This window comes from Ictidomys tridecemlineatus, chromosome 16, assembly GCF_052094955.1.
Source record: "Ictidomys tridecemlineatus isolate mIctTri1 chromosome 16, mIctTri1.hap1, whole genome shotgun sequence".
NCBI classification, from domain to species: domain Eukaryota; kingdom Metazoa; phylum Chordata; class Mammalia; order Rodentia; family Sciuridae; genus Ictidomys; species Ictidomys tridecemlineatus.
In genome coordinates this window covers 52,019,805-52,041,116 of record NC_135492.1, presented here as the reverse complement: position 1 = coordinate 52,041,116, position 21,312 = coordinate 52,019,805, and the positions used below count along the sequence as shown (strand labels likewise).

The 21,312-nt window shown below is 48.6% G+C and overlaps 1 protein-coding gene across 2 annotated transcripts; it reads right to left on the bottom strand.

Annotated features, from left to right (window-relative positions):
* Positions 1-8,135: 8,135 nt before the first annotated feature.
* Prok2 (prokineticin 2) lies at positions 8,136-20,158 on the bottom strand. Of its 2 annotated transcripts, XM_005333892.3 has the most exons (4): positions 19,977-20,158; positions 16,697-16,822; positions 10,973-11,035; positions 8,136-9,836 (listed from the first exon to the last, which is right to left on the bottom strand). In XM_005333892.3, the coding sequence occupies exons 1-4, from the start codon at positions 20,070-20,072 to the stop codon at positions 9,732-9,734; spliced, it is 390 nt and encodes a 129-aa protein (XP_005333949.3). In that variant the 5' UTR covers positions 20,073-20,158; the 3' UTR covers positions 8,136-9,731. The 2 variants fall into 2 exon arrangements, with proteins under 2 accessions (XP_005333949.3, XP_077889716.1); XM_078033590.1 differs by lacking the exon at positions 10,973-11,035.
* Positions 20,159-21,312: the final 1,154 nt, after the last annotated feature.

The window sequence follows — 21,312 nt, the reverse complement described above, 5'->3', positions numbered from 1 at the left end:
TGGTGTACAATTATTTGGTTTAAAATGAGTACTTTTAGGCATTTAATACCTTATATTAAATAGCGTTGCAGAAAGACTTGATCTTTTAAAGCGTATACCTGGTATGTTCAGGGTGTGTGTGTGTGGGGGGGAGGGTGGGTGGGTGTGAATTTACTCATTGACTTAAATCATATTGTGTTCAGGTTTTAAAAGACAAGACATTTCAAGCAAAACCAGGAAGCCATGTAGCAATCCATGATCTGTTATCTACTACTCAGCCTTGTCAAATCTTGTCAGTTGTGTCCTATTTGTCTCATTTTTCTTTCCTTCTCTCCCTCCCTTTCTGCCCTTTTATTAAACTATCTCTCTCTATCTCTCTCTCTAAGACAATAATTATTCTGCCAAGCCTTTGGTCTTGGCATTGGCCCCCAACAGTCTGATCCCTGCCCCCTACAAGGTGATAGGTTCCACTTTCTGTGGCTGCCTTGGGGTGCAGCTCTGCAGGTGGGTCTGTTATCAGGTTGGAGGACGGGTCCACTGCCTTCCCGTGGCCTGTGGAGTTGACTGGAAGCCTGGTCACATGGTCGGGCCCTGTGCCTCTCTCTCTGTGCAAGCTGTCCCTGCTCGCCCGAGAGCCTGATCACCCCCTGCCTGGGGGTTCCCCACCGCCATCCTTCACGACAAGCAATGGCTGCGATGGTGAGGGCAGACCAGTCTACGCCACCAAGCCCCTGGTGGACACTGGGTCTGGCTGGATGCTGGTCCAAGACCTTGGCAAGCCTCCTGGCCCCACCTGGCTCTTCTGGGCTCCCTCACTTCCCGGGGCTTCCCCAGGAGGGCCTGCCCCTGGTGCACACTGCTGGCTCCTGTACCCAAGCTGCCGGCAGTGCTGTGAGCAGACTGAGCTGTACCATGGCCTTTCCTTAGGGTTCCTTACGTCCACCGTTGCTGCTGCTCCCCACGTGTGTGCTCAACTTGCAGATGGTGGGCTGCACATAGTGGGTGCACACCCAGCCCCTACAGAGAGCAAAACTATCCCAGTCTCTAATGGACGGTCAAGGCACCACCTCAGTCGTTTAGCTCCGAGTGCCTTGAGAGACAGAGCCGCAGACCTACTGTCTGACCAGCATTTCAACTTGTGTGAATCTTAAGGTGTTCAGGACTAAAAAAAATGTGCAGCTGCCTTAAACACTGTTCTGCATTCACCTGGCACCTGATTCGCCCCCCATGGGCTGCCATGACCGCAGGCCTCCAGGACCCTCTTTCTGAGAGGCAAGAGAGGCCCGGGAACCCTCTTCACCACCTGTGTACCCTTATCTCTTTGTGCCGCTTCTTGCCTGCTACAGGAGTACAAAGGAGGTTAAAAAGAAAACACTTGATCCAAGACCAAGGGGCTCTGTCTGCTTTTCCCCAGTTTGGACAAGACTGTGGGGTTCTAATCTAGCCCCTGAAGAACCTTCTTTCCCTCTTTCTTTGCCTTTTGGATGTTCTTGGGTGAAGGTGTGATTTTTTTCAGCAGCCACCCTGAAACCACACCGAGAGACACTGAACCTAACAGGGCAGAAAGAGAAGTGTGGGCACCTATTTTAAGATTCTGGCTCTGTAACCAGAGACCCAACCTCATACTTCTAGACCAATGGCTTTGAGATAAAACTACTATTGTTTCAGCCATTAATATTTAGGCAGGCTATTATCTGAAACACCGTGGTTTGAATAGGTGATATCACCCAAAAGTTCATGCGGGAGGCTGTGTGGGAAGGTTGAGAGGTGAGATGATTGGGTTGGGAGAGTCTTAAACTAATCAGTGCATTAATCCCCGATGGGGAGTGGCCAGGTGGTGGCTGTGGGCAGGCAGGGTGTGTCTAGGAGGCAGGTCACTGGGGCATGCCTGTGGGGTTTATATTTGCTCCCGGGTGAGCAGAACATTCCCCCACCCTCTGCTTCCTGGAGGCCAAGTCCTGAGCTGCTTTCCTCCTTGACTCCCTGACGCCATGATGTTCGGCTTCACCTGGGGCCCAGAGCTCGGAGCTGGCCATTTATGGATTGAGACTCTGAAACCACGAGCCATCGATGAACATTTGCTCCTCTAAATTCTTCTCGTCAGGTCTTTCAGTCACAGCAATGAGAGCCTGACTAACCTATGGAGGGACCAGTAGCTACAGTACCTGACATGACTCTCCCTCCACCCCTGGAATGTCCTGGAACTGCCTTCACACAGTTAAAAAAGTTAGACACTTCCCTCATGTTTCTAGTTCCCAGGTCGTGCTGCCCGCGGTGCATCGTCCTGGCTCTGGGAATAACGAGAAGGGTTGGATGTGATTTATTAGAAGACGAGGACAGTCCTGTTTAATTGCACTTCACAGTTTTGATCCGTAGGTGCTTAAACTTTCTGAGATCACCCATCTATTGCAGGAATCAGGAAAAGTGTCGGAAGGAATCCAGCTGTCCTGTCCCGTCACAGATGGCCGCCGGACTGGAAGGCTGCAGCCATGTCAGGCCGTGAGGAAGGACCCGCGGAGAGGAGGGGCCAGTTTTCTTGCTGATGAGGCAGCCAGTTAATTGGAGGAACTTGGCAGAGACACCCAGAACCACAGAGCAAGACAGACGCCCGCCCAGAGACGGACCAAGACAGGGCGGCAGGATAAGGAGATCCGCTGTCTGTACTGGGTGCTGGGCAGTGCATCTCCACTTACCGACTGAGGGAGAAGGAAAAACCACAAAACCAGAACAAAAATGGTCCCCGTTCCATCTTCCCCTCCTCCTGAGTTCTTACATGTTTCTGCCTCCCTCTGCTCTCTCTCCTCACTCTGGAATCTATTTAAAAATACATTTCTCTAAGTGAAATAAAAGCACACCATTTTCTCCTCCAAGTTTTCTGTTCTAGTTTTACCCAAATGTCCAAGTGCCAGTAAGGAGTATGGTCCTTTTAACAGAGGAAGTGTGTCACATCCAGTCTTGCTGTGGGGAGAACCAGCCAAGGGGCTGTCAGAGCTGAACAGAAATCAACAGTGACCCTCAGAAGACCACCCTGGCCCCTCCCCAAGGAGGGGAGCAACAGCAAGCTTACAGCACAGAAGAGGGTTATCGTGTACTTTTGATTACGAGAAAAAGGGGGCAAGTGGCAGGAGAGGCCAAGTAGGTACTAGTTACCCAGGTGAAGCTAAGTAGATACTAGGTATCTAGGAGAGACTAAGCAGGTAGGAAGTACCCAGGGGAGACTAAGTAGGTACTAGGCACTCACTCGGGGGAAGCTATGTAGGTTCCAGGTATCTGGGGGAAGCTAAGCAGGTACTAGGTACCACGGCAGACACCAAGTAGATACTAGGTATCCAACCCACCCTGTATACAGGTAAATAAAGCTTGAAATTGGCATCTGAAAGCCTGAAGTCTTACAGTCACTTACAATCACGCAGAGAAATCCTGAAAGAATGCTTGCTTTGTAACGTCAAGGCAAACATGCAATGATCTTATCTCCCAGTCACATTAAGGAGACAGGTAAATTAAAGCTGTTACTACTTGGTAGTTCTAGGAAGAATCATTTAGTCATTTACAAAATCAAGGTGTAAGTGGCCACCCTGTGACAGGTGGGGAGCCATTCAGACACTTCCCAGGCTCCGAGCCGCCCCACCCCCAGGCACTGTGCGTCTGTGTGGTTTCTTAGGCGCTATCTGAACCTGGAAAGAGCAAGGGCTGGCTTCACTGTCTTGAAGAGGCACACGGGCTACAATTCGGAAGGCTTTGGAAATGATTTGTTTCAATGCCAACCTAATGTTCTCTTATTAACTAATCGGGACTGGAACTGTCAGGTGCGACGTGCAGGAGTACTGTAGGGTCTCCCTGGTCCTCTTATTGAAGACCTGCACCCCCTTCTGTTTCCCATTTCCTCCTGGGTTTGACCCACATGCCTGGCAGTGTGCCAGACAGAGGAGAAAGGAAGGGACCCGCACAGGCATTCACGGTACAGAGTGACATGCACAGCAGAGCCGTGGTGAGTGTCATTCTCTGAACCCACAGTCACGATCAGCCTCATTTGCATATCTGTCTTGAGGAATTATGGGATACCCAGAGCTATTTCTAGGATATGATTTGCATAATTGTTCTAGCGCTTTGTGAGTAATGGTGACATGTGGTCTGACAGAGGATTGTTTAAGAATTTTGTAAGTTGCTTTGTAAGTTTTGCAAAGCTATGGGGATTGAATGCCTTCAGGTGTGTATGTAACAATCTGTATCTAACACTGAACACAGCACAGGGACACAGCCTCAGTGAGTCTTCTGCTGAGGGCGGCCACTTGACTGTAGCTAGGGGCGTTCACTGGAAGTTTGAGCGTAAGGTTCATCCCTCCTCCTACCCCCAACACCTCTTGACAAGACTAAAATTCATGTAAACATCCTAAGAAAATGTACCGTGGTCACGGGCCTCAGTGACTTTCCCTCCTGTGTGGGCAGGTGACATCTTTCAGGGTTAGACACTGGCTGTAAGAAGGTAGTATTTTCCTAGTATTTGGAATGTGGGTTCTCTCATGGTCAAAATAGGTCTTTCTAGTCTGAAGAGTCTGCTTGGTTGGTTGGCAGTTCTTATTACTGTGTTCATACAGGATCGTAACTACGAGGATGACTTTCTTCTGCATTGGGACACTCACAGGTCTCGACACCCCCCGCCCTGCCCCCATCTGGCCTCACACCTGAGCTAGCTGACCGCAGCAGAGACTCCCGTTTTGCCTCCTAGGGGCCATAACAGCTAAAGCCCACCTCAGCTGGACCAACCTGTGTCTGCCCGTCTCTCACCAGAAAGCCCCCAGGAAGCAGGGAATCTTGACTCCTTGCCCCAGACTTTATGCTATGGTCAGTTCCAACATCTAAGCCGATTCTGGGTGCCTGTGGAGTTGCTCCTCCCTTCTGTGGGGCTGACACTAAAAAAAAAAGAACAGGAAAGCCAAATTATCCAAAGACGACACAATCAATTAAAAGGTGTCACAAACTAGCCAACATTCAGAAAGAATCCTTCCCTTGTTGACTAGGGTCGGGGTGGGAGTGCTTTACCCAAGAGCCGCTTCTCTGTTCCTCCTGGGTAGGGGCGAGGCTGTGGGTCATCCGGGGATCACCTGGGACTCAGTTCTGCCACCTTCCCCTGCGCTGTCACTCTCTGGGCCCAAACACGGGCGCAGGGTTGCGTCTCTGCTTTGGGGGGGAAGAGGGGTGCGTCTTCTAAGTAGGTAAAGGGAGACCATGGCTGCTCAGGGCATCCCCAAGAATTGGAGCCCCATGGCCCCACCCGGGCAGCCACAGGCCCAGCTCAATCTAGTGAGCAGGAGAGGGGGGAAGACATGGGGCCATGTGGGCGTGGGGGACCAGTGGTCGGCCCAACAACAAATTGTGAAAGACGGCGTTCTGGAGAGAGCTTCCCAGACCCCTTTCCCAGTCAGGACCTCCTCCCCTCCAACCAAAGGCAGGAACATGAACAGAGAGGATTAATATTAATAATAACCAAACTAGAGCACCACAGTGGGCGACCTTCTGCTGTCCGCCTCTTCGGAAGCAGGGTGCCATCTTCCAGGATTTTATACAACTATTCATTCGTATGCACATTCAGGTCCTGAAATATTTTGCTCCTACATTTGAAACTCCAATTTGGGATTTTCAAAAATACATATGAGAGCCGATGTCTTGGGTCTGGGCTGCGGCTCAGTGGTAGAGTGCTTGCCTGGCAAGCTTCAGCCCCTGGGCTCCATCCCCGGTACTACAAAAAGGAAAACATGTTCAGGAATACAGGCAGCTCAGCGAAGGTCCTGGGTCATGTCTGCAGAGAGTCACCATTACCAGAAGATGGGCTGACATCAGTGATAGCACAGCAACGTGGCTGTCCTGCCCACCTGGGAGGGTGCTACGGCTTAGATGTCGTCTGTCCCCACGGGTCATGGCTGGCAGTACTGGGGGGTGGTGGGCAGTAGTAGGAAGAACTGGGTCATTGAGGGTGATGCTCTTGGGACAAATGGACATGATTCCCATAGGTCTACGGTTAGTTCTATGGAGAGGGCTGTTACGAAAAGGCAAGCAAGACTGGCTCCTTCCTCCCCCATCTCTCTGGCAACATGACCTCCCTCTTCACCATGATGTCATCTGTCATGACAGGATACAGGGAAAGATCCCCTCTTCAGAGCTGGTGCCACACTGCTTGGATTTTTGGTCTCCAAAAGTATGAACTAAGTAAGGCTTTTTTTTATTTCTTTATAATAAAGTTCCCAGCTTCAGGTATCTTGTTATAGCAATGGAAAATACACTGATACAGATAGCAACTAGTGGGCCCTGTCAAGAAGGTATTGAGTTGATTTGCTTAAAAATAACACAGAAGGGATGGAGGTGGGTGTTGAGCAGTTAGAAAGGGAACAAGTTTGTCATTGAAATGATAGAAATAACATCTGTATGACAGACAGATGAGACTTCCTTTTTAAAACTTGCCTGTTTACAATTTTCCATAATAAAAGTTTTGTTGATTTGCTTGTTTTAAGAATGAGCCAAATGCACACATGCCAGGCTTAATCACATCTATAAGGAAACTCAATTTGGGAAACTTCTCAACAGTTACTCAAATCTAACTTAATAAAACACAATTTCCCCTAATTTTGCTTATAAAGCTTTTGAGTCTCTGTAACAAAAACTTTTTTCCCCCATGAATTACCCACATTTGAATCAAGATGAAGAAAATTTGGACATAAACAACATGGAAATTTGCTTGGAAGTACAATCTAAAGATGTGAAATCATTCACATGTGATCGAGTTTATTTTATCTGTGCCTTTGCCTTGAACTTTAAAGAGAAACTTATGAAAAATTTCTTCCTGGAAACAAAGTAAGCTATAGATAGAGTTGATCCATTTTCCTTCACTGGCTTTGCAAGCAGTGTCAAACATTCGCCTTTCACGACTTTGGCCACGACTTTGGCCACAAAATGTTTTGTTTTTAATGATTTTTTTTTTTTGTAAGAGAGGGGGGGATTTTTTAATATTTATTTTTTAGTTTTAGGTGGACACAACATCTTTATTTTTATGTGGTGCTGAGGATCGAACCCAGTGTCCCGTGCATGCCAGGCAAGCGCGTTACCGCTTGAGCCACATCCCCATCCCTGTTTTTAATGATTTTGCAAAGGTGTAACATTTTATGTATTATTTCACCTTTTGAAAGTGAGGTAAAAATGTATCACTAAGTAATATTGAGCAGACACAAACCAACTTTAGATGAAATTAGTGGTTCTCGTGGAGAGGGACATCTGTCCTCACCTGCAATCTCCCTCACAACATCTGGAGACGCTGTCAGTCATCCCAGCCAGGAGGTGTTGCTGGTGTCTGGGGCAGTGGCCAGGATGCTGCTGGACACCCTAGACACAAGTGTGGATAGACACTCTGGCCTGGGGGGGAATGCATACCTGCATCACCTGTGAGACCTTGTTGTGGAGGAACCTGCCTGGCGGCCCTCCTGTCTGCCCCGTGGGGGGCGGGCCATGGTGCAGCTTCACACCTCTGGGCAGGATGGACAGCATGTGAAACCCCCAGGGGTTTAAAGACACCAGGTATTCATTCCACAGAACCTGGCCCCGCTGTCACGTACCCCGACTTCCCACTGTCTCGATTTTAGTCTCTGGTGTCCAGCGCACACTTTATGGACCACACTCTGTGCTCCTCTGGGTATTACTGAGTCTGCTGGACAGTTCTTTCTTAACCTGCTACACGAGCCACACTGTCCACCCCTACTGGTAACCAATTTTTTACAAAACTGGGTCGGGGTATGTGAAAGCAAAATTATTATCAGAGTTGCGGATGTTTTTCTTAACTTTGGTGAAGATGGACCCTTGACCCAGTCAAGTTTTCACTCCTTACAGAGCAGGGTGTCTTCAACACGCTATGAAAACCAGTTGACCCAGATTGCAAAACTGCCTGTTTCTTTACCCATAATTCCACTTGCCCATTTTTTTCCCCCAACCAACTTGCTAAGGGATGTTTCTTAAACACAGACTTAACTAAATCAAAAACAACCATTCTCTGACCAAGCGTGGTAATTAGCACAGCAAAACCATACACATCGATGGGGCACGAGGCGCCAGGGGCAAAAACACACACCATGTACTGCTGTGAGCCCTGGCCAGGTATGTAACTACAAAATGCACATTTTTATTTATTTATTCTTTTAATGGTTGGTGGGTTGGCACGGGGAAAGGCCAGTCAGTGGAACACATCTGATATGTTGTTTATTTGTGACGTTAAGTCAATTTGCAACACTTGGTGGGGTTCTCGAGGCCACGTGGCCTTGGCACCACTGTGCAGCAGAACCCAGTGCCCTGCCTGCCCACCCACCACAGAGGCTCCGTCACGAGAGCTCCATCACAGGGCTGACCCTTGGTCCATGCCAGGCCTGCTGCTCTGGGACGTTGCAATGTCCCTTCATACTCCAGAGCTTCACTGACGCGCACATAGTTTATTTGTTGGTACTACCTTACAATCCATGCAAACACCATGCTCCTGGATGTAAAATAAAAACGCACATCACAGGAGGATAATTTTTTGCCAACCTTGGAGGTGTCTTTGCCCATTTTAGCATGTGGCCTGTACAGGAATGTGCTTGTAAGAAAAATGACAACCAGGAGAAGAGTGAAAATAGAGTCTTAAAGTTAAATCAAGTGCCGTACAGTACTGCCATTATTCTGATACAGAATTTTCACACAGCAATATTGACACACGTTACACAGGACAGGATATCAGGCAATCCATTGCAAAAGAACTTCTGATGGCAACAAAGTTTAGATTTAACAATACTGATTTAAAACTGGTAGCTAGAGAGCGTTACACTGGATTACAATGAGTACTTCTTCCCCCAGTGACATTTTTTAGAACATCTCTAATGAGGGGACTTTTTAAAATGTAAACTTCATAAAAAAAGGAAGAATACATGTGCTATTGTATTGGAAATGACTTCTTTAACTCAAGAAAAAACCCCAAATCTAGGAATCTGGACTCGATCCACATGGTTTCCCACTGATTCTGGCCTCCCCAGTTCATAGCAGAACTGAGGCCCATCAGGATGGCCGAGTCCAGGCAGCTTCCAGAGGCCCTCCCAGCCCTCACTGCCGAGGAAGAGTGTGGAGTGCCTGGTTCTGGGGTCCCCTCTTGTTCTCACTGAAGGATCCAGTGGACAGCTAGGCTCTCACCAGGGAGTCCACCAACAGGACACAGGACACAGAACTCCCTCTTAAAAACGCCAATAAGGCAGAGAGGGAAATGGGGAAGAAACAGGGTCTTACACATCTTTTAAGAGACAAAGACCAAAGTGTGTGTGTGTGTGTGTGTGTGTGTGTATGTGTGTGTACACTGTGTGTGTGTACACGCACACACACACACACACACATACAGAGGCAAGGATGGAGCAGCGGGGTGGATAAAAAAGAAAATGTTCCTGTAACAAAATACCAATTCTTATTCCCATTTCTATACAAGTGGGTGAGTTACTGGCACTAACAAAGCCAAACCAAACCAAAACCCAACAGGGAAATGAGAATCGGTGCCGTGATGCTCTGCTCTTCACATTTCTATCCAAAATTAAAATTCCCTTTCAACGGGGAAAAAAAAAGTCACTGAAAAATCAAAGATGAAATGTTACTTGGAAGCCGGGCGCTCCTATCCAGCGCTGCTCGTCGGGCAGGATCCCAAGTCGGGCTCTGCAGGCCTCTGGACCCTGTGCACATGGAAAGTTCCTTCTCTGCAGACATCACTTGTGAGCTAAACAAGTAAAGCGGTTAAATGAAGTCCGCACACAGGCCAAGCCCGGCAGGCAAGGGCAGGTGTGGTGCATTCTCCGTCCAAAAAATGGAACCTGAAAGAAAAAGGGGCACAGAGTCAGGTGACCAGCTTCAGATTCAATGAGCCCTGGAAGCCGCCTCTCTGAGAGCAATGGAGCTTCCTGGGTGCTCTCGCCGTGGGTGCGCGGGACACTCAGTGCCTCCTGTCTGTGGCGCTTTCCATCCTTGCAGACACTCGTGAAGATGGAAAAGGCTTTAATCACACCTATGTGACAGGTGAGACACCGAGGCCCAGAGCGAGCTCAGCAAGCTGTCGAAGTCACACAGCTGGACCTGGGGCTTGGCCTCCAGCTGGACCCCAGACATCAAGCTTTCGCCTTTCCCTTTGTTTCTTTTTAGTGTCCCACTCCTGAAGCCCCTAAAGAGGAGCCCAGTACTCGGGTCCTGGCCACGCCTATTCAGTGAGCATGGCCAGCAAGTCACACGTCAACTCACACCTCTGCCGTGGACGCTAGGACTCAAAACACCGAGGTGAAAGAGGAAAGGAGCAAGATGATGGGAAGAATCAGGTTCGCTTTGCAGAAATGGAACCAACTGGCCCTGGCTTCAGCCGGCCCAGCAGAACAAGGTCTACTTTGTCCCCAGGGTCACCCTAGGGCCCTAGCTCAAGTCACCAGTGGAGCTGGGGAGGAGGCTCAGCCAGAAGTTGTTAAGTGTTGGTGCGCTGTGCCCGTGGCAGTGGGTCTGCTCAGTACAGGTCATCCCTAGAGCAAGGAGGGCCCCAGCCAGCTCTCCCTTGGAATAGGGCCTTCTTCACCTCCTGCCCGTCTTGCAAGTGCTATGGAGAAAACCTAACCCCAGGCCTGGAGGTGTGAGGGGCTCAGGGAGACGGGATGGCAAGCGGCTCATTCAGGGTGAAACGAAGGAGGTGAGGATCCTCCTGTAGCTCAATTAGGTGGAGACCTGTGGCCCGCCTGCTTCGGACCCAGGGCTTCCTCCCGTCAGGAGGCCTCATCAAGTAGGAATCCACTGAGCAGGTTTCTGCCTCACAGAGAGGTTTCTGCCTTTCTGTCCAGGGCTGTCCTTGTCAGGGCAGGCCACTCCAGCCCCACTCCAGGGTCAGACTCATGGGTGGACCAACCCTGCAGGTGCAGCCCAAGGCTGAGCTCTGGGCGGGTCTCTCCTGGCACCAGGCTCACCTCCTTCTTACCTCCTTTTTCCTTCTTCTTCTCTTCCTCTCTCTTCTTTCCTGCCTCCCATTTCCAAAATGGTTCTGGAAGGGTCAGGGAGACGACTGAGATCAATACACACAAAGGGAAGGACAGGAGGCAACGGGAGGGCAGGTACGTGGTCAACCTGGGCCTGGCATGAGCCGCGGCGCCCTCTGGCCTGGGGACACGTCACCTCTCCTGGGGCTCTGGCCACACCATCTACCTGCAGGCACACTACCCGTTGCTCAGCCCAGGGTTGGTGCTCAAAACGGTTCCATCACTGTGTGACTCAAAGGGTGCACTGCAAGGACATCTGCTGTCACCAAGCTTGGGAGGAGGTGGGCACAGCTGTGCTGGCAGAGGCCATTCTACCCTGGAGCTTCCTTTCAACAAGCCACCTAAACTCCTGCCCAAGCCAGGACCCTCTTAGCAGGGGTGGTTCTGACGGAGAGATGCCAGGCTCTCTCCAGACACCTGCTTGCCACCAGCTGGTGGGGGGGGGGGATGCCTACACCTATAGAGAGGGACAGCAATGCTGCCTGCATCCTGAATGGCCATGACAGCCCCTCACAACAAAGCTAGGTCTAGTCCCAAGGGTCAAGGGTGCTGGGGTTGAGGAGCACCAACAGCCCATCCAGGGAAAAGGCACCCACAGAGAGTGCAACACCTCCAGCAGCCAGACAGCTGGGGAAGAACACGCCCTTCCTCCTTCCTTCACCCAGGAAGGCCCCACGTCAGGGCTGATGACAGGTGCCGGGGACACAGCAAGGGCTGAATGGAAAATGACTTGTCCTCCACGTAGGACGGATGCCAGGGGAGACCATGGCTGGACCTCAGCACCTCTGAGCTCCCTGAGTGGGTCCTCGGGCCTTGTCACATTGATCACAAGGGAAGCAGCAAGAGGAAAAGCAGCACCATCCAGGGCCCGGCTCAGGCCTCAGGAGGCTACAAGGACAACTGTCCCCAACCCAGGGCCAGGTTTTCACTGTTTTGAGCAAAGGGCTGCTTCTGGATGCCCCCAACTGCGGTCACCTAGATGCCAAGGGGAAGAGCACCTCATCGCTGGGTCCGGTTCCTTCCCAAGTTCGGGCGTTGGCTTCCCCAGGCCCTGGCTCTCTGTCACCACGCTCTGACTGCGGGTGCCAGTGGGGCGGGGGAGGGCTGTGTGCATCTTACTGTCTTTATGAGCTCTTAGCCCCTGGCCTGGTAGACAAGTGACACTCAAGAAAATATTTGTTACAGGCTCACCAGCTCTGCCCCAGGCCTCCTGTGGAGACTGCGAACTCTTTCCTGAGGGCCAACAGGTGACCATCTTAGGGTTCTGGTGTCAGTAGGCCCAGCATGACTGAAGCTGCCAAACTCAAGGAGCAGAGGCACTACAAAACCGAGGCTGAGGCCCCTCATTTCACAGCCACATGTTTTTTTGCAAAACTTTCAAAAAATACCTTTGCATTCTTTTTCTTATTAAGGACACTCAGCCTGCAAATGTGGATCTGCTGCTGGGGACCTTAACACAGTGATTAGATCAGACCAAGCTGCAGGTCCTCTTCTCATTCCAACCCTGGTGCCTGGGTTCCAAGACCCAGCCTGGCTCCCCCTCCTCACCCCAGCCTTGTACCAGGCACCAGCCCAGAGAATTTCCCTCCTCCCCTTGCATCTTGGGCTCCTCGGGACAGAGCAAGACTTCTGATATCCCCACCCAGCAGGTGCGTGCCCATGGCTGGACTGGCCCGTTTGCTGCTAGATCCACGTGCCACATGACAGAGCTAACAGGTGTCTTCTCACACAAGCTCTAGAAAGTGTTTGCATATTTGAACCATTCAGCCCAAACTTGATAGTTTACTCTAGAATCAATGGATTGCTCAATCCAGGGTCTCAGAGCCTGCAGATTCTAGAAGTTACCACTGCAGAATGTCAGACATGATTTCCCTTGTTTGTGGTGCTCTTAAAGAGAGAAGAGCACCTCTGTGAAGGCCAGGTGTGGGGTTCGGGTAACAGTGGGCCTGAACCGACACTGAAATCCTGTGTGTGACACTGGACTGTGGTTCAGCAAGATGCTCCCATCAGAAGAAATGGAGCCAAGGATGCATAGGGCCAAGGTCGAGAAAACCCGGGTCAGACGAGGGCAGGTTTGTCCGGCGAGTATCTGCTGATTTGAACCTGTAACCATGGTTCAGGGTGGACAGTGGTTCAAGACATGCCTGACAGGGACAATGAGGACATTGGCATGTTGTGTTTTCTTCTACCTGTCACTGATTTTTAAAGTTATTTACTCAGTCTTTTAGCTCATATTCTGAAATTGTGTTTGATGTTTGGGCATGCAATGGCTTTAAAAGTGAAACCACTCATAATTTTTTAAGTCTACAATAAATGGTTTTCAAAAAATAAAAAAGTCTCAGGTTTGTTTTTTAAAAATTTCCTCAAAAAGTGAAATGTATAGGTCAATTTTAAAATGACCTTAAAAAAGCTTACATAGTAGGGGCAAGGCCCTGGGTTTCATCCCCAGCACCACCACAAAAAAACAAACAAACAAACAAACAAAAAAAACATTAAAAGACTAGAGGCTGAGGCAGGAGGATGGTGAGTTCAAAGCCAGCCTCAGCAAAAGTAAGGTGCTAAGCACTTCAGTGAGACCCTGTCTCTACAAAAAAATACAAAATAGGGCTGGGGATGTGGCTCAGTGCTCAAGTGCCCCTGAGTTCAATCCCTGGTTACCCATCCCCCCACACACACACACAAAAAAGAAAATAATAAAAGATTGGAGGAAACAGTTATTTAAATTTTTAAGTTGGAAATATTAAGCAATATAATATAAATATTAATCACATTAATCCAAATAGGATAGAAAATCTGCCATAAACCTTGTTCTTCAAGTATTTTCATTATCTTATGACTGGATTTTATTATGAAAATCATAATCCAAAATAAAAAAGTATAGCGATTAATAGAAATTCAAATATTTTTTTAAAAGGGGAAATATTTCCTGTAGACATGACTCGATGTCATTTACTGTTAAAAATATATTTTAAATGAATACCTGTTTGAAAAGCTATTATTTGCTTAAAAGTATGTTTTGAAAGCAAGTTGTTTCTTGATGGATTTATTTTATTCTATTTTTAAATTATCAAGTGTAAAGTTAAAAACTATGCCATTATAAAATGGCAGCTGAGCAGTGACCGTGAACTCTGCAGGTCAGCTGGTGCATTTGAAATGACATCCCCTGCCCTCGATGGCCATCCAGTGCTACCCACAGCCCTGTGGCATCCATCAAATATGTTTGTTTTGTTCAGCACATTTTGACGGCTCACAGCCACCAAACAGTGTCTCCATTGTCCCCATCCACTAAGGGGCACTAAATTTTAGGATACCACTGAACGCATATCCGAGGTTCACCAGGGGTATCTACAGGAACAACCTTCTTTTTCACCTGTTTTGAAGGGAATGTAACAGAGAGATATCCTGGAAGAAACTAGATTTTTTTTTTTCTTTTCCAAATCGGCTAATTTCATCTGTAACAAGTCTATGACTTACTCTTACATCATCAAAGTGACTTTGAAAATGTTAGTTTCAAGACAGGAAAAAAAAAAGTTAAAATTGAGTTCTAGAAACACATTTCAAGTGGACAACTGAATGGGGGCAAAGTTAAAGTCTGACCCCAAGCCTTGTCTTTCAGTATCTGTGTTATTCTGTCACTTCACTTCACCATGAAAACCACAGTCCCTTAGTTGAAGATTTCACTATCAGACTGTGATGAAAACCAAATGCTGGAGGTCCACGTAGGTGACCAGAGGCGGATTCTGTTTGCTCTCTGGTCCACGTGACAGTACGCCTGAACTTGGAGTTATCTATGAACCAGGGATAAGCAACTCCCATTTGGAAAGTCAGCAAAACCATCGGGCACCAGTGCCCACTGTGGAGGGTCAACTCATCCCCCCAAGCACATGGATTATAGTGAAGTCAAGGGGCATGTGGTCAGGTCCACAAGGACCATGGAGAGTCGGGAGGAAGCCAAGGTCAATGTGTGCCCCCGAGTGTAGACTGCAGTCTCAACTAGCTCCTGAGCCCTGTGGAGGCTCCACTGTGACCAAAGTCAACCTGCTTCTCAGGAGTCAGTGAGTGTGAAGAAACACACACACACAGCACTCAGTGTGGAGTACCTGGCACGTCACAGCCCTCGACAAGCGGCAACCATCAGTGGTACTAGCATACAGATCACACACGGTGTCCTTTTCAGAAAGGACAACAGATTTTAGGGTCTAGGGCAAGTGGAGTTATTCCAACACTGCATGAAACAAGGATCCTTCAAGGCACAGGGCGAGAGCAACCTTTTCATGGCCAACAACCTAAGCGTACCAAGGACGACTCACATTCAGTACATGTGATAAAAAAAATGAGGATCGATGCCCAGGGCACAGGGCCAGCTTCAGCTGCCGTGGGGAGTCTGGCATTGACATGGACAGCTAATCGTTTACAACCTTTTCTGTATTAAAATCACTAAGAATAAAAGATGCATGTCATGCCTTAAAATGACAGTACTGTCTTGCACGGTGAAACCACAGGCAGGAATGGCCCCAACGTAACAGGAAACATTTCACAAGGCAGCCACCGGAAAGCCAGTGGCTAATGCAGCCTTCAGAGAGGCCCCGTCAATGGGAATCTGTCTCACAGCTCACAGAGCTGACCCTTCTGCCAACAGGCTGCAGGTTATTTCACGGTGTTCACTCCAAGATGGATTAGAGGAAAGAGGTCTCATTCTATTGCAATTTGAACCCCTAACTCGCCTGGTAAAAAGTAAGAGAGAATGTGCAATTCTATCTGATTTGAAGACACTCAACCTGTTTTCAAATGAGAGTGTCCAGAGTTCTGTCTCCGTCAGGCTACCTGGCTGGGGGCTCATCTCAATTCCCCTGGACTGCATTTCACTGACCGGTGGAACCAGGAGGGGAACCAGAGGAAGTCGCTGTAGCCCGGCATCCCTGGAGGGCATTGCTGACCCATCAATCTGAAGGCAAGGCCCCTCCAGGTCCACGAGCTTCTCTGCTCCCTTCTGCTTCCTGATGTGATGCAAACCTGCTGGCCCCTGCAGAGGGGCAAGCCTGCAGCCTAGGGACCCCACCCCTAAAGCCTTGTGCAGACACTCCAACCCATGGCTACCCTACACATTGTCAATAACTTTCCCAAAGCATCATTTAGATTACTGTGATTGAACTGCTACATGAGCAAGGAAGTTGGAAATGTACATAACAATAATCTCTAAAATCATGGACAATGCATCCCATAGATACAGAGGTAAAATTTAGAACTTTTAAGATATAAGGATAATGGTATTATCCATGATTTCTGAAATAATCACAACCCCCCTCCACCACAAAGGTTATTCTCTTGTGCCTTATCAGCAGATTGGATATTACAAGTCTTTTCAAGAACTTTTATACTGTGGTTTCTGTAAAGATGCATAGTAGAGTATCCTATATAGTTTGTCCTAAATAATTTCTAAGTGAATTCGCATGGGAGAAGTTATTCTGATGAAGTGCCTCTAATTCTAGGATGTGGCTAGGAGAAGCCTGGTTCTTTGAAACGAAAGGGGAGAGAAAAGAGAGTTGTCTTCCCATTGTCATCTCTCCTGACTTCCAATTTCAAGCAAACTGTCCCCAGTTCCTGTCATACAGGTCTTTCTCGGGGTGGCTGGGCAACATAAGAGAACCCTTATGAGGCCAACTGACCTTCCGAGTCAGCGGGTGGCAGCTGTCTCCCACTTTGCCCATCGGTGTGCAGATCCGGATGCTCTTAACCCAGATGCTCACAGCGCAGCACATGCCTCCGCCACACTGGGGGTCCTTGTCGCAGGCCTGAAATGCAAGGAACAAACAGATAAATACAGACAGCAGGAGAGACTCAGGGTGGGGGAATCTAAAATTAGAAGGGAAATGCTCCTTAAATATCCAAATGCTATGATTTTAAATAAACACACACACACACACACACACATATTTAAAAAGCTTCATCTGCTCGCACATATCCACAATAAAATCTGATCAGCATAGATTTTCAAGAGTAGACTAAATAATGGCCTACACATTATGAACCCTTTAAACAGAAGACTTTTTAAAAAATAAAATCAGCTCTCTTCTTCCAGAGCTTGATGGCTGAATTGGCTTTAAGCTTGAAGAGTGAGTCTATATTAGTCTTAGACGGTATGTGGCCATAAGGAACTACATAAATCGAATTGCAAGATTTTATGACTATTAACTACAGAATACATTGGGCCTAGTTTTGAAAAGAGATTTAAACGGTTTCTAAATCTGGCATGAAGCACTCCAGACCCATAAAGGCACTGATGTAAATTTTAGACGTGTTTGTTTTTCCCTTTCAAATGTTTGCATTTTGGTTCAGGAGGCTTGGTGTTTCTCACACCACTGTCGTGACCGCCACCATCTCCTCCTTAAATGAAGAGATCTCATAGGTCGAGAACGGACAGTCAAGCCTCTTGCCTTGTGAGCCTCCTATTTCAGATGAGCAGCTTGTCAAGTGGAAATGAGTGGCTTAGGGTGTGACTCTGTATCCCACAGTCAGCGCATCCTACAGATTCAAAGGATTAAGAGGTGCAAGTAACAAATGCAGTGTCCATGGTAGTAACTCCAAGCACATGCTCCCAATATAAAAACCCAAGATAAATACAAGGACTCAGCTATGGAGGAATTTCCATCCTCTGCTGAACAGAGACAATGAAGTCTTTAATACAATGGATCTGAAGAGTGATTTTTTTTTCCTAAAACCAATAAAAAGTGGGATGCTTTGTCTAAATGGTGTGCAATAATGGGTTTTGCTTGTGATAAGGTAAAAGCATCTCATGCTATACATGTAAGAACCTACAAAGGCTATAATTTAGGCACAAAGTTAAATGTGCATTTATTGTAAACAACTAAACAGTCCTTCTAAGATCTCAGTTTTGGGCCAACCATGACTTCTCAAAACATAAATATATGGACATGTTCTTAGCATTATTTTTCACTAAAAGTGAAATATCTTGCTTTAAAGTTTATTTACTTCCTCCTTTAGAATTTTCTCTCTATTTAAATTGAGTATGTACATTGAAAACTACAGTTTTCACTCTGGATGGTTTGGATTTCATGGGACAATATCCAAACATTTGTACGTGTGTCAGAAATCCCGTGTACATGACTTTCACATTCCGTAAGTGAGATGTCCAGTCGACAAACTTTTCCAATATGTTTTAAGAAATCTTTATGGACATATGAATCAATTTCAAAATACCTACATATATTGCTAAAATAAATACTTTGGGTGGAAGTCTCAGCCAGTATTTTATTTCAACAGATGGGTATCGCCTGAATTCTGAAGCCCCTCCCACTCTTTTTAGAGCATAATAAAAAATCTAGCCAGAATCTTTTAAACCTCAATCAATCACTCTGGTGTTTAACATTCTCTATATATGTAATATATCTAGAGAAGTCACTAAGCTTTTCAGTTGAATCTAGGTGGTTCCTGTCAGGGAGACAAAAATGACACTTTATTGCCATGTGGCTTTAGAGAAAGTTTTTTTTTTTTTTATAACTCTTTTTGTAGCACTGAATTAAAACAATAACAACAGCCAGCATAGGACTATGTATCAAGCCAAGTCTAAATCTCTGTAACAGATAACCAAGGTGAGAAAATGTTCTTTTGTAATGAAAGGTTCAGCTCTTGGACAAAATTTAGGAAGAAGTAGATAAGTTTATCTATTTTTAATTATCTGTTTCCTAATGCCCTTCATCAGTAACCCATGCAGATCCATTCAAATAGTGCTGTCCTGTGAATAGAACAAAAAGATACTTATATGGAAAAGGAACCTTGGACACAGGATTAGTAGACATTTAAAATGAGCCAGCAGGGAAGAGGGAGGAGAAAGTCTCCACAATGTTTCAATTCTCATGTGTCAAAAAACCCCCTAAGTCCTTTTGTTCAGCCACACAGACTGGCCACTGACAATCTATACAGATAATTTGTTTAAAAAATACTCTAATAAAACCACAAGTTTATAATTAAATATCTTTTGGGTCTGACCAAATGCTGTCAGCACTGTGACCTATTAGAACAGAGAGTTAAGCCTTACTGCATTTCCCATTTATCATCATTTCAAATACATGTGTTATTTAAACACACAAAATGCACTTTGATGTTTGAAGTAACTTAATGAAATAAATGAATTTAACGCAATGAAGCAAAATACTTTAACACTTAGGAAAAGAGTGGAACGGGGGCACAACCAGCAAACAGCAGCGGTTTTGCAGTGATGATGGTGAACTACAAGAGGCTTTTAAAAACTGTGTGCTGTAAACTCATTCTTCAGATTCGCCTAGAAACAACGGCTGCGAGTAGGAAAGGACTGAACTAGTGGCTGTTTCCAAAGCCACTCAGGACGCCCTCTGGAAGTTGACACGTCTAGTGGCCCAGACTCCATCATCAACGGGACACTTTACAGGGAGAACCTCAAGAATCCAGGAGAAGAGCCTGCGATTGCACAGACACAGCCCTGACCCGAGTGATTTCCAAGGGCTCTTGTGGAGGACACCCGGGGAGCAAAGTCCTTCCATGCTGGACTAGGACCCGGGGACCTGGGGTATCCCTCTTTCCCTCTTGCTCCTTTGCAACTCAGGGAGGGGCCGTCTTTAAAATGCAAGGTTCGAGCTGCAACTCGGAGAAAAGTACCTGAGAAGGCTGAGAAAGAAACTTCTTTCTGCCAGACAGACAGACAGAGGAGCACAGAGCAGGCTTGAGGGGGAGCGGGGTGAGGTCGGTGGGAGCAGTTGGTGGCGGGGGTGGCGGGTGACCCCCATGGCTGGGCAGGGCACTTTCCCCCGTGCGCCAAAGGCCTTCCCGAGCAGGTGTCCCGGGCAGGTGTCCCGCTCGGGCCACGCTGCCCGCGCGCCCTGAGCTCCTGTCCTGTGCCTCCCTGGGCGAGCCCCGGCATGCCCAGGCGACAGGTGCTGGCGGGCGGCTTACCCCTGTGATGACGGCGGCGTCCCCGGCGGGGGGCGTGAGTAGCAGCGGCGGCAGCAGCAGCAGCAGCAGCAGCGGGACGCAGCGCGGGCTCCCCATGGCGCCCCGGGCCGCGCGGCGGTTGGGGCGGTTGCGGCGCGGAGAGGAGCAGCGGCGGCTCCCGCGAGCCTCTGGCGGTTATAAAGGCGAGCCCGCCGTGACTCACGCCCGCCCGGCAGCACGCGGGCACGGCGCGCCACACGCCCCGCGCGCCCCGCGCCCACCCCGCGGCCCGCGCCCCGGTCGCGCACGTGCCGGCGCCCCGCGCGCCCTCGGGTGCCACGCTGGCAGCGCCCTCCACACGCGCCCGGAGCTGCGCTCCTGGGGTCTCGGAGACGCTTGGTGGCTGCCCTGTTTCCCAAGCCCCACGTGCCAGCGCCCGCCACTTGCAGATCATTTGCTCTGCAGATGTTAGGGAGCGCCTAGTATGTGCCAGGCGCCCAGGACACAGGGCGCGCGGGCCGGGACACACCAAGGCCCCCAAACTGTTCCCGCGTTCAGCAAGTGGGCTCCAGGCGCCCACTGCCTGCCAGGTACTGCACCGGCTCTGTCCCATGGCAGAGCAACTTAGCAGAAAGACAGACAACCAACAAACGCCCTGGGAACGTGGAGGGCGGGGCGGGGGTGGGCTGGGGGAGAACAAAGGGAGCGCAAAGCACCCCTAATCTCACACCCGGACGACCCGGGCATGCCGAGGGGTTGTTCCTTAACAGCTGTGCAGCCTTAGGTCTTTCCTTTGGAATGCCTTCCCTCCAGCTCACATCTGTACCCACCCTCTGCTCCCTGATCTCCTCACCGCACTCTTTCTCTCTGCAGCTTTGCGCCAGTTCCAGGCAGAACAATGCAGACCCATGCCAAGGGGAAATGAGAATGCCTGGCTTCCTGTGCCAGGCTGGGGCCCTCTTAGCCCCAGGTAGGCAGCTCGCTTGCTCTTGAATTTTCCAGGCTAGGAAAATCACTCTTCAGTTTTTCAGGACGCCATATGGCATGACTGTGATACTTTTACTCATGCCAACGAGAACTGTCTACTGGGTTCTAGACCTCCACGGAGAGGTCCAGCCACAAACGTGCACCCCATCTCCGACCCTAGGGTCCCCCTTGACAAAGTAGGCATTGCCACACCAGACCTGCTGGCTCCCTGTTTTGGGATGCCCAGATTTTCCCCAATGGCCAGGATCTCTGCTTTCCCCTGTCCCTTAAGGACCACAAGTTGTTGAAAAGCAGATGTGTCTTTCAGCCTCTTTAATAAATGCAGTAAGGAGAGCTGGGACAAAGTTTCAGACTGTGGGGCTCCCTCATG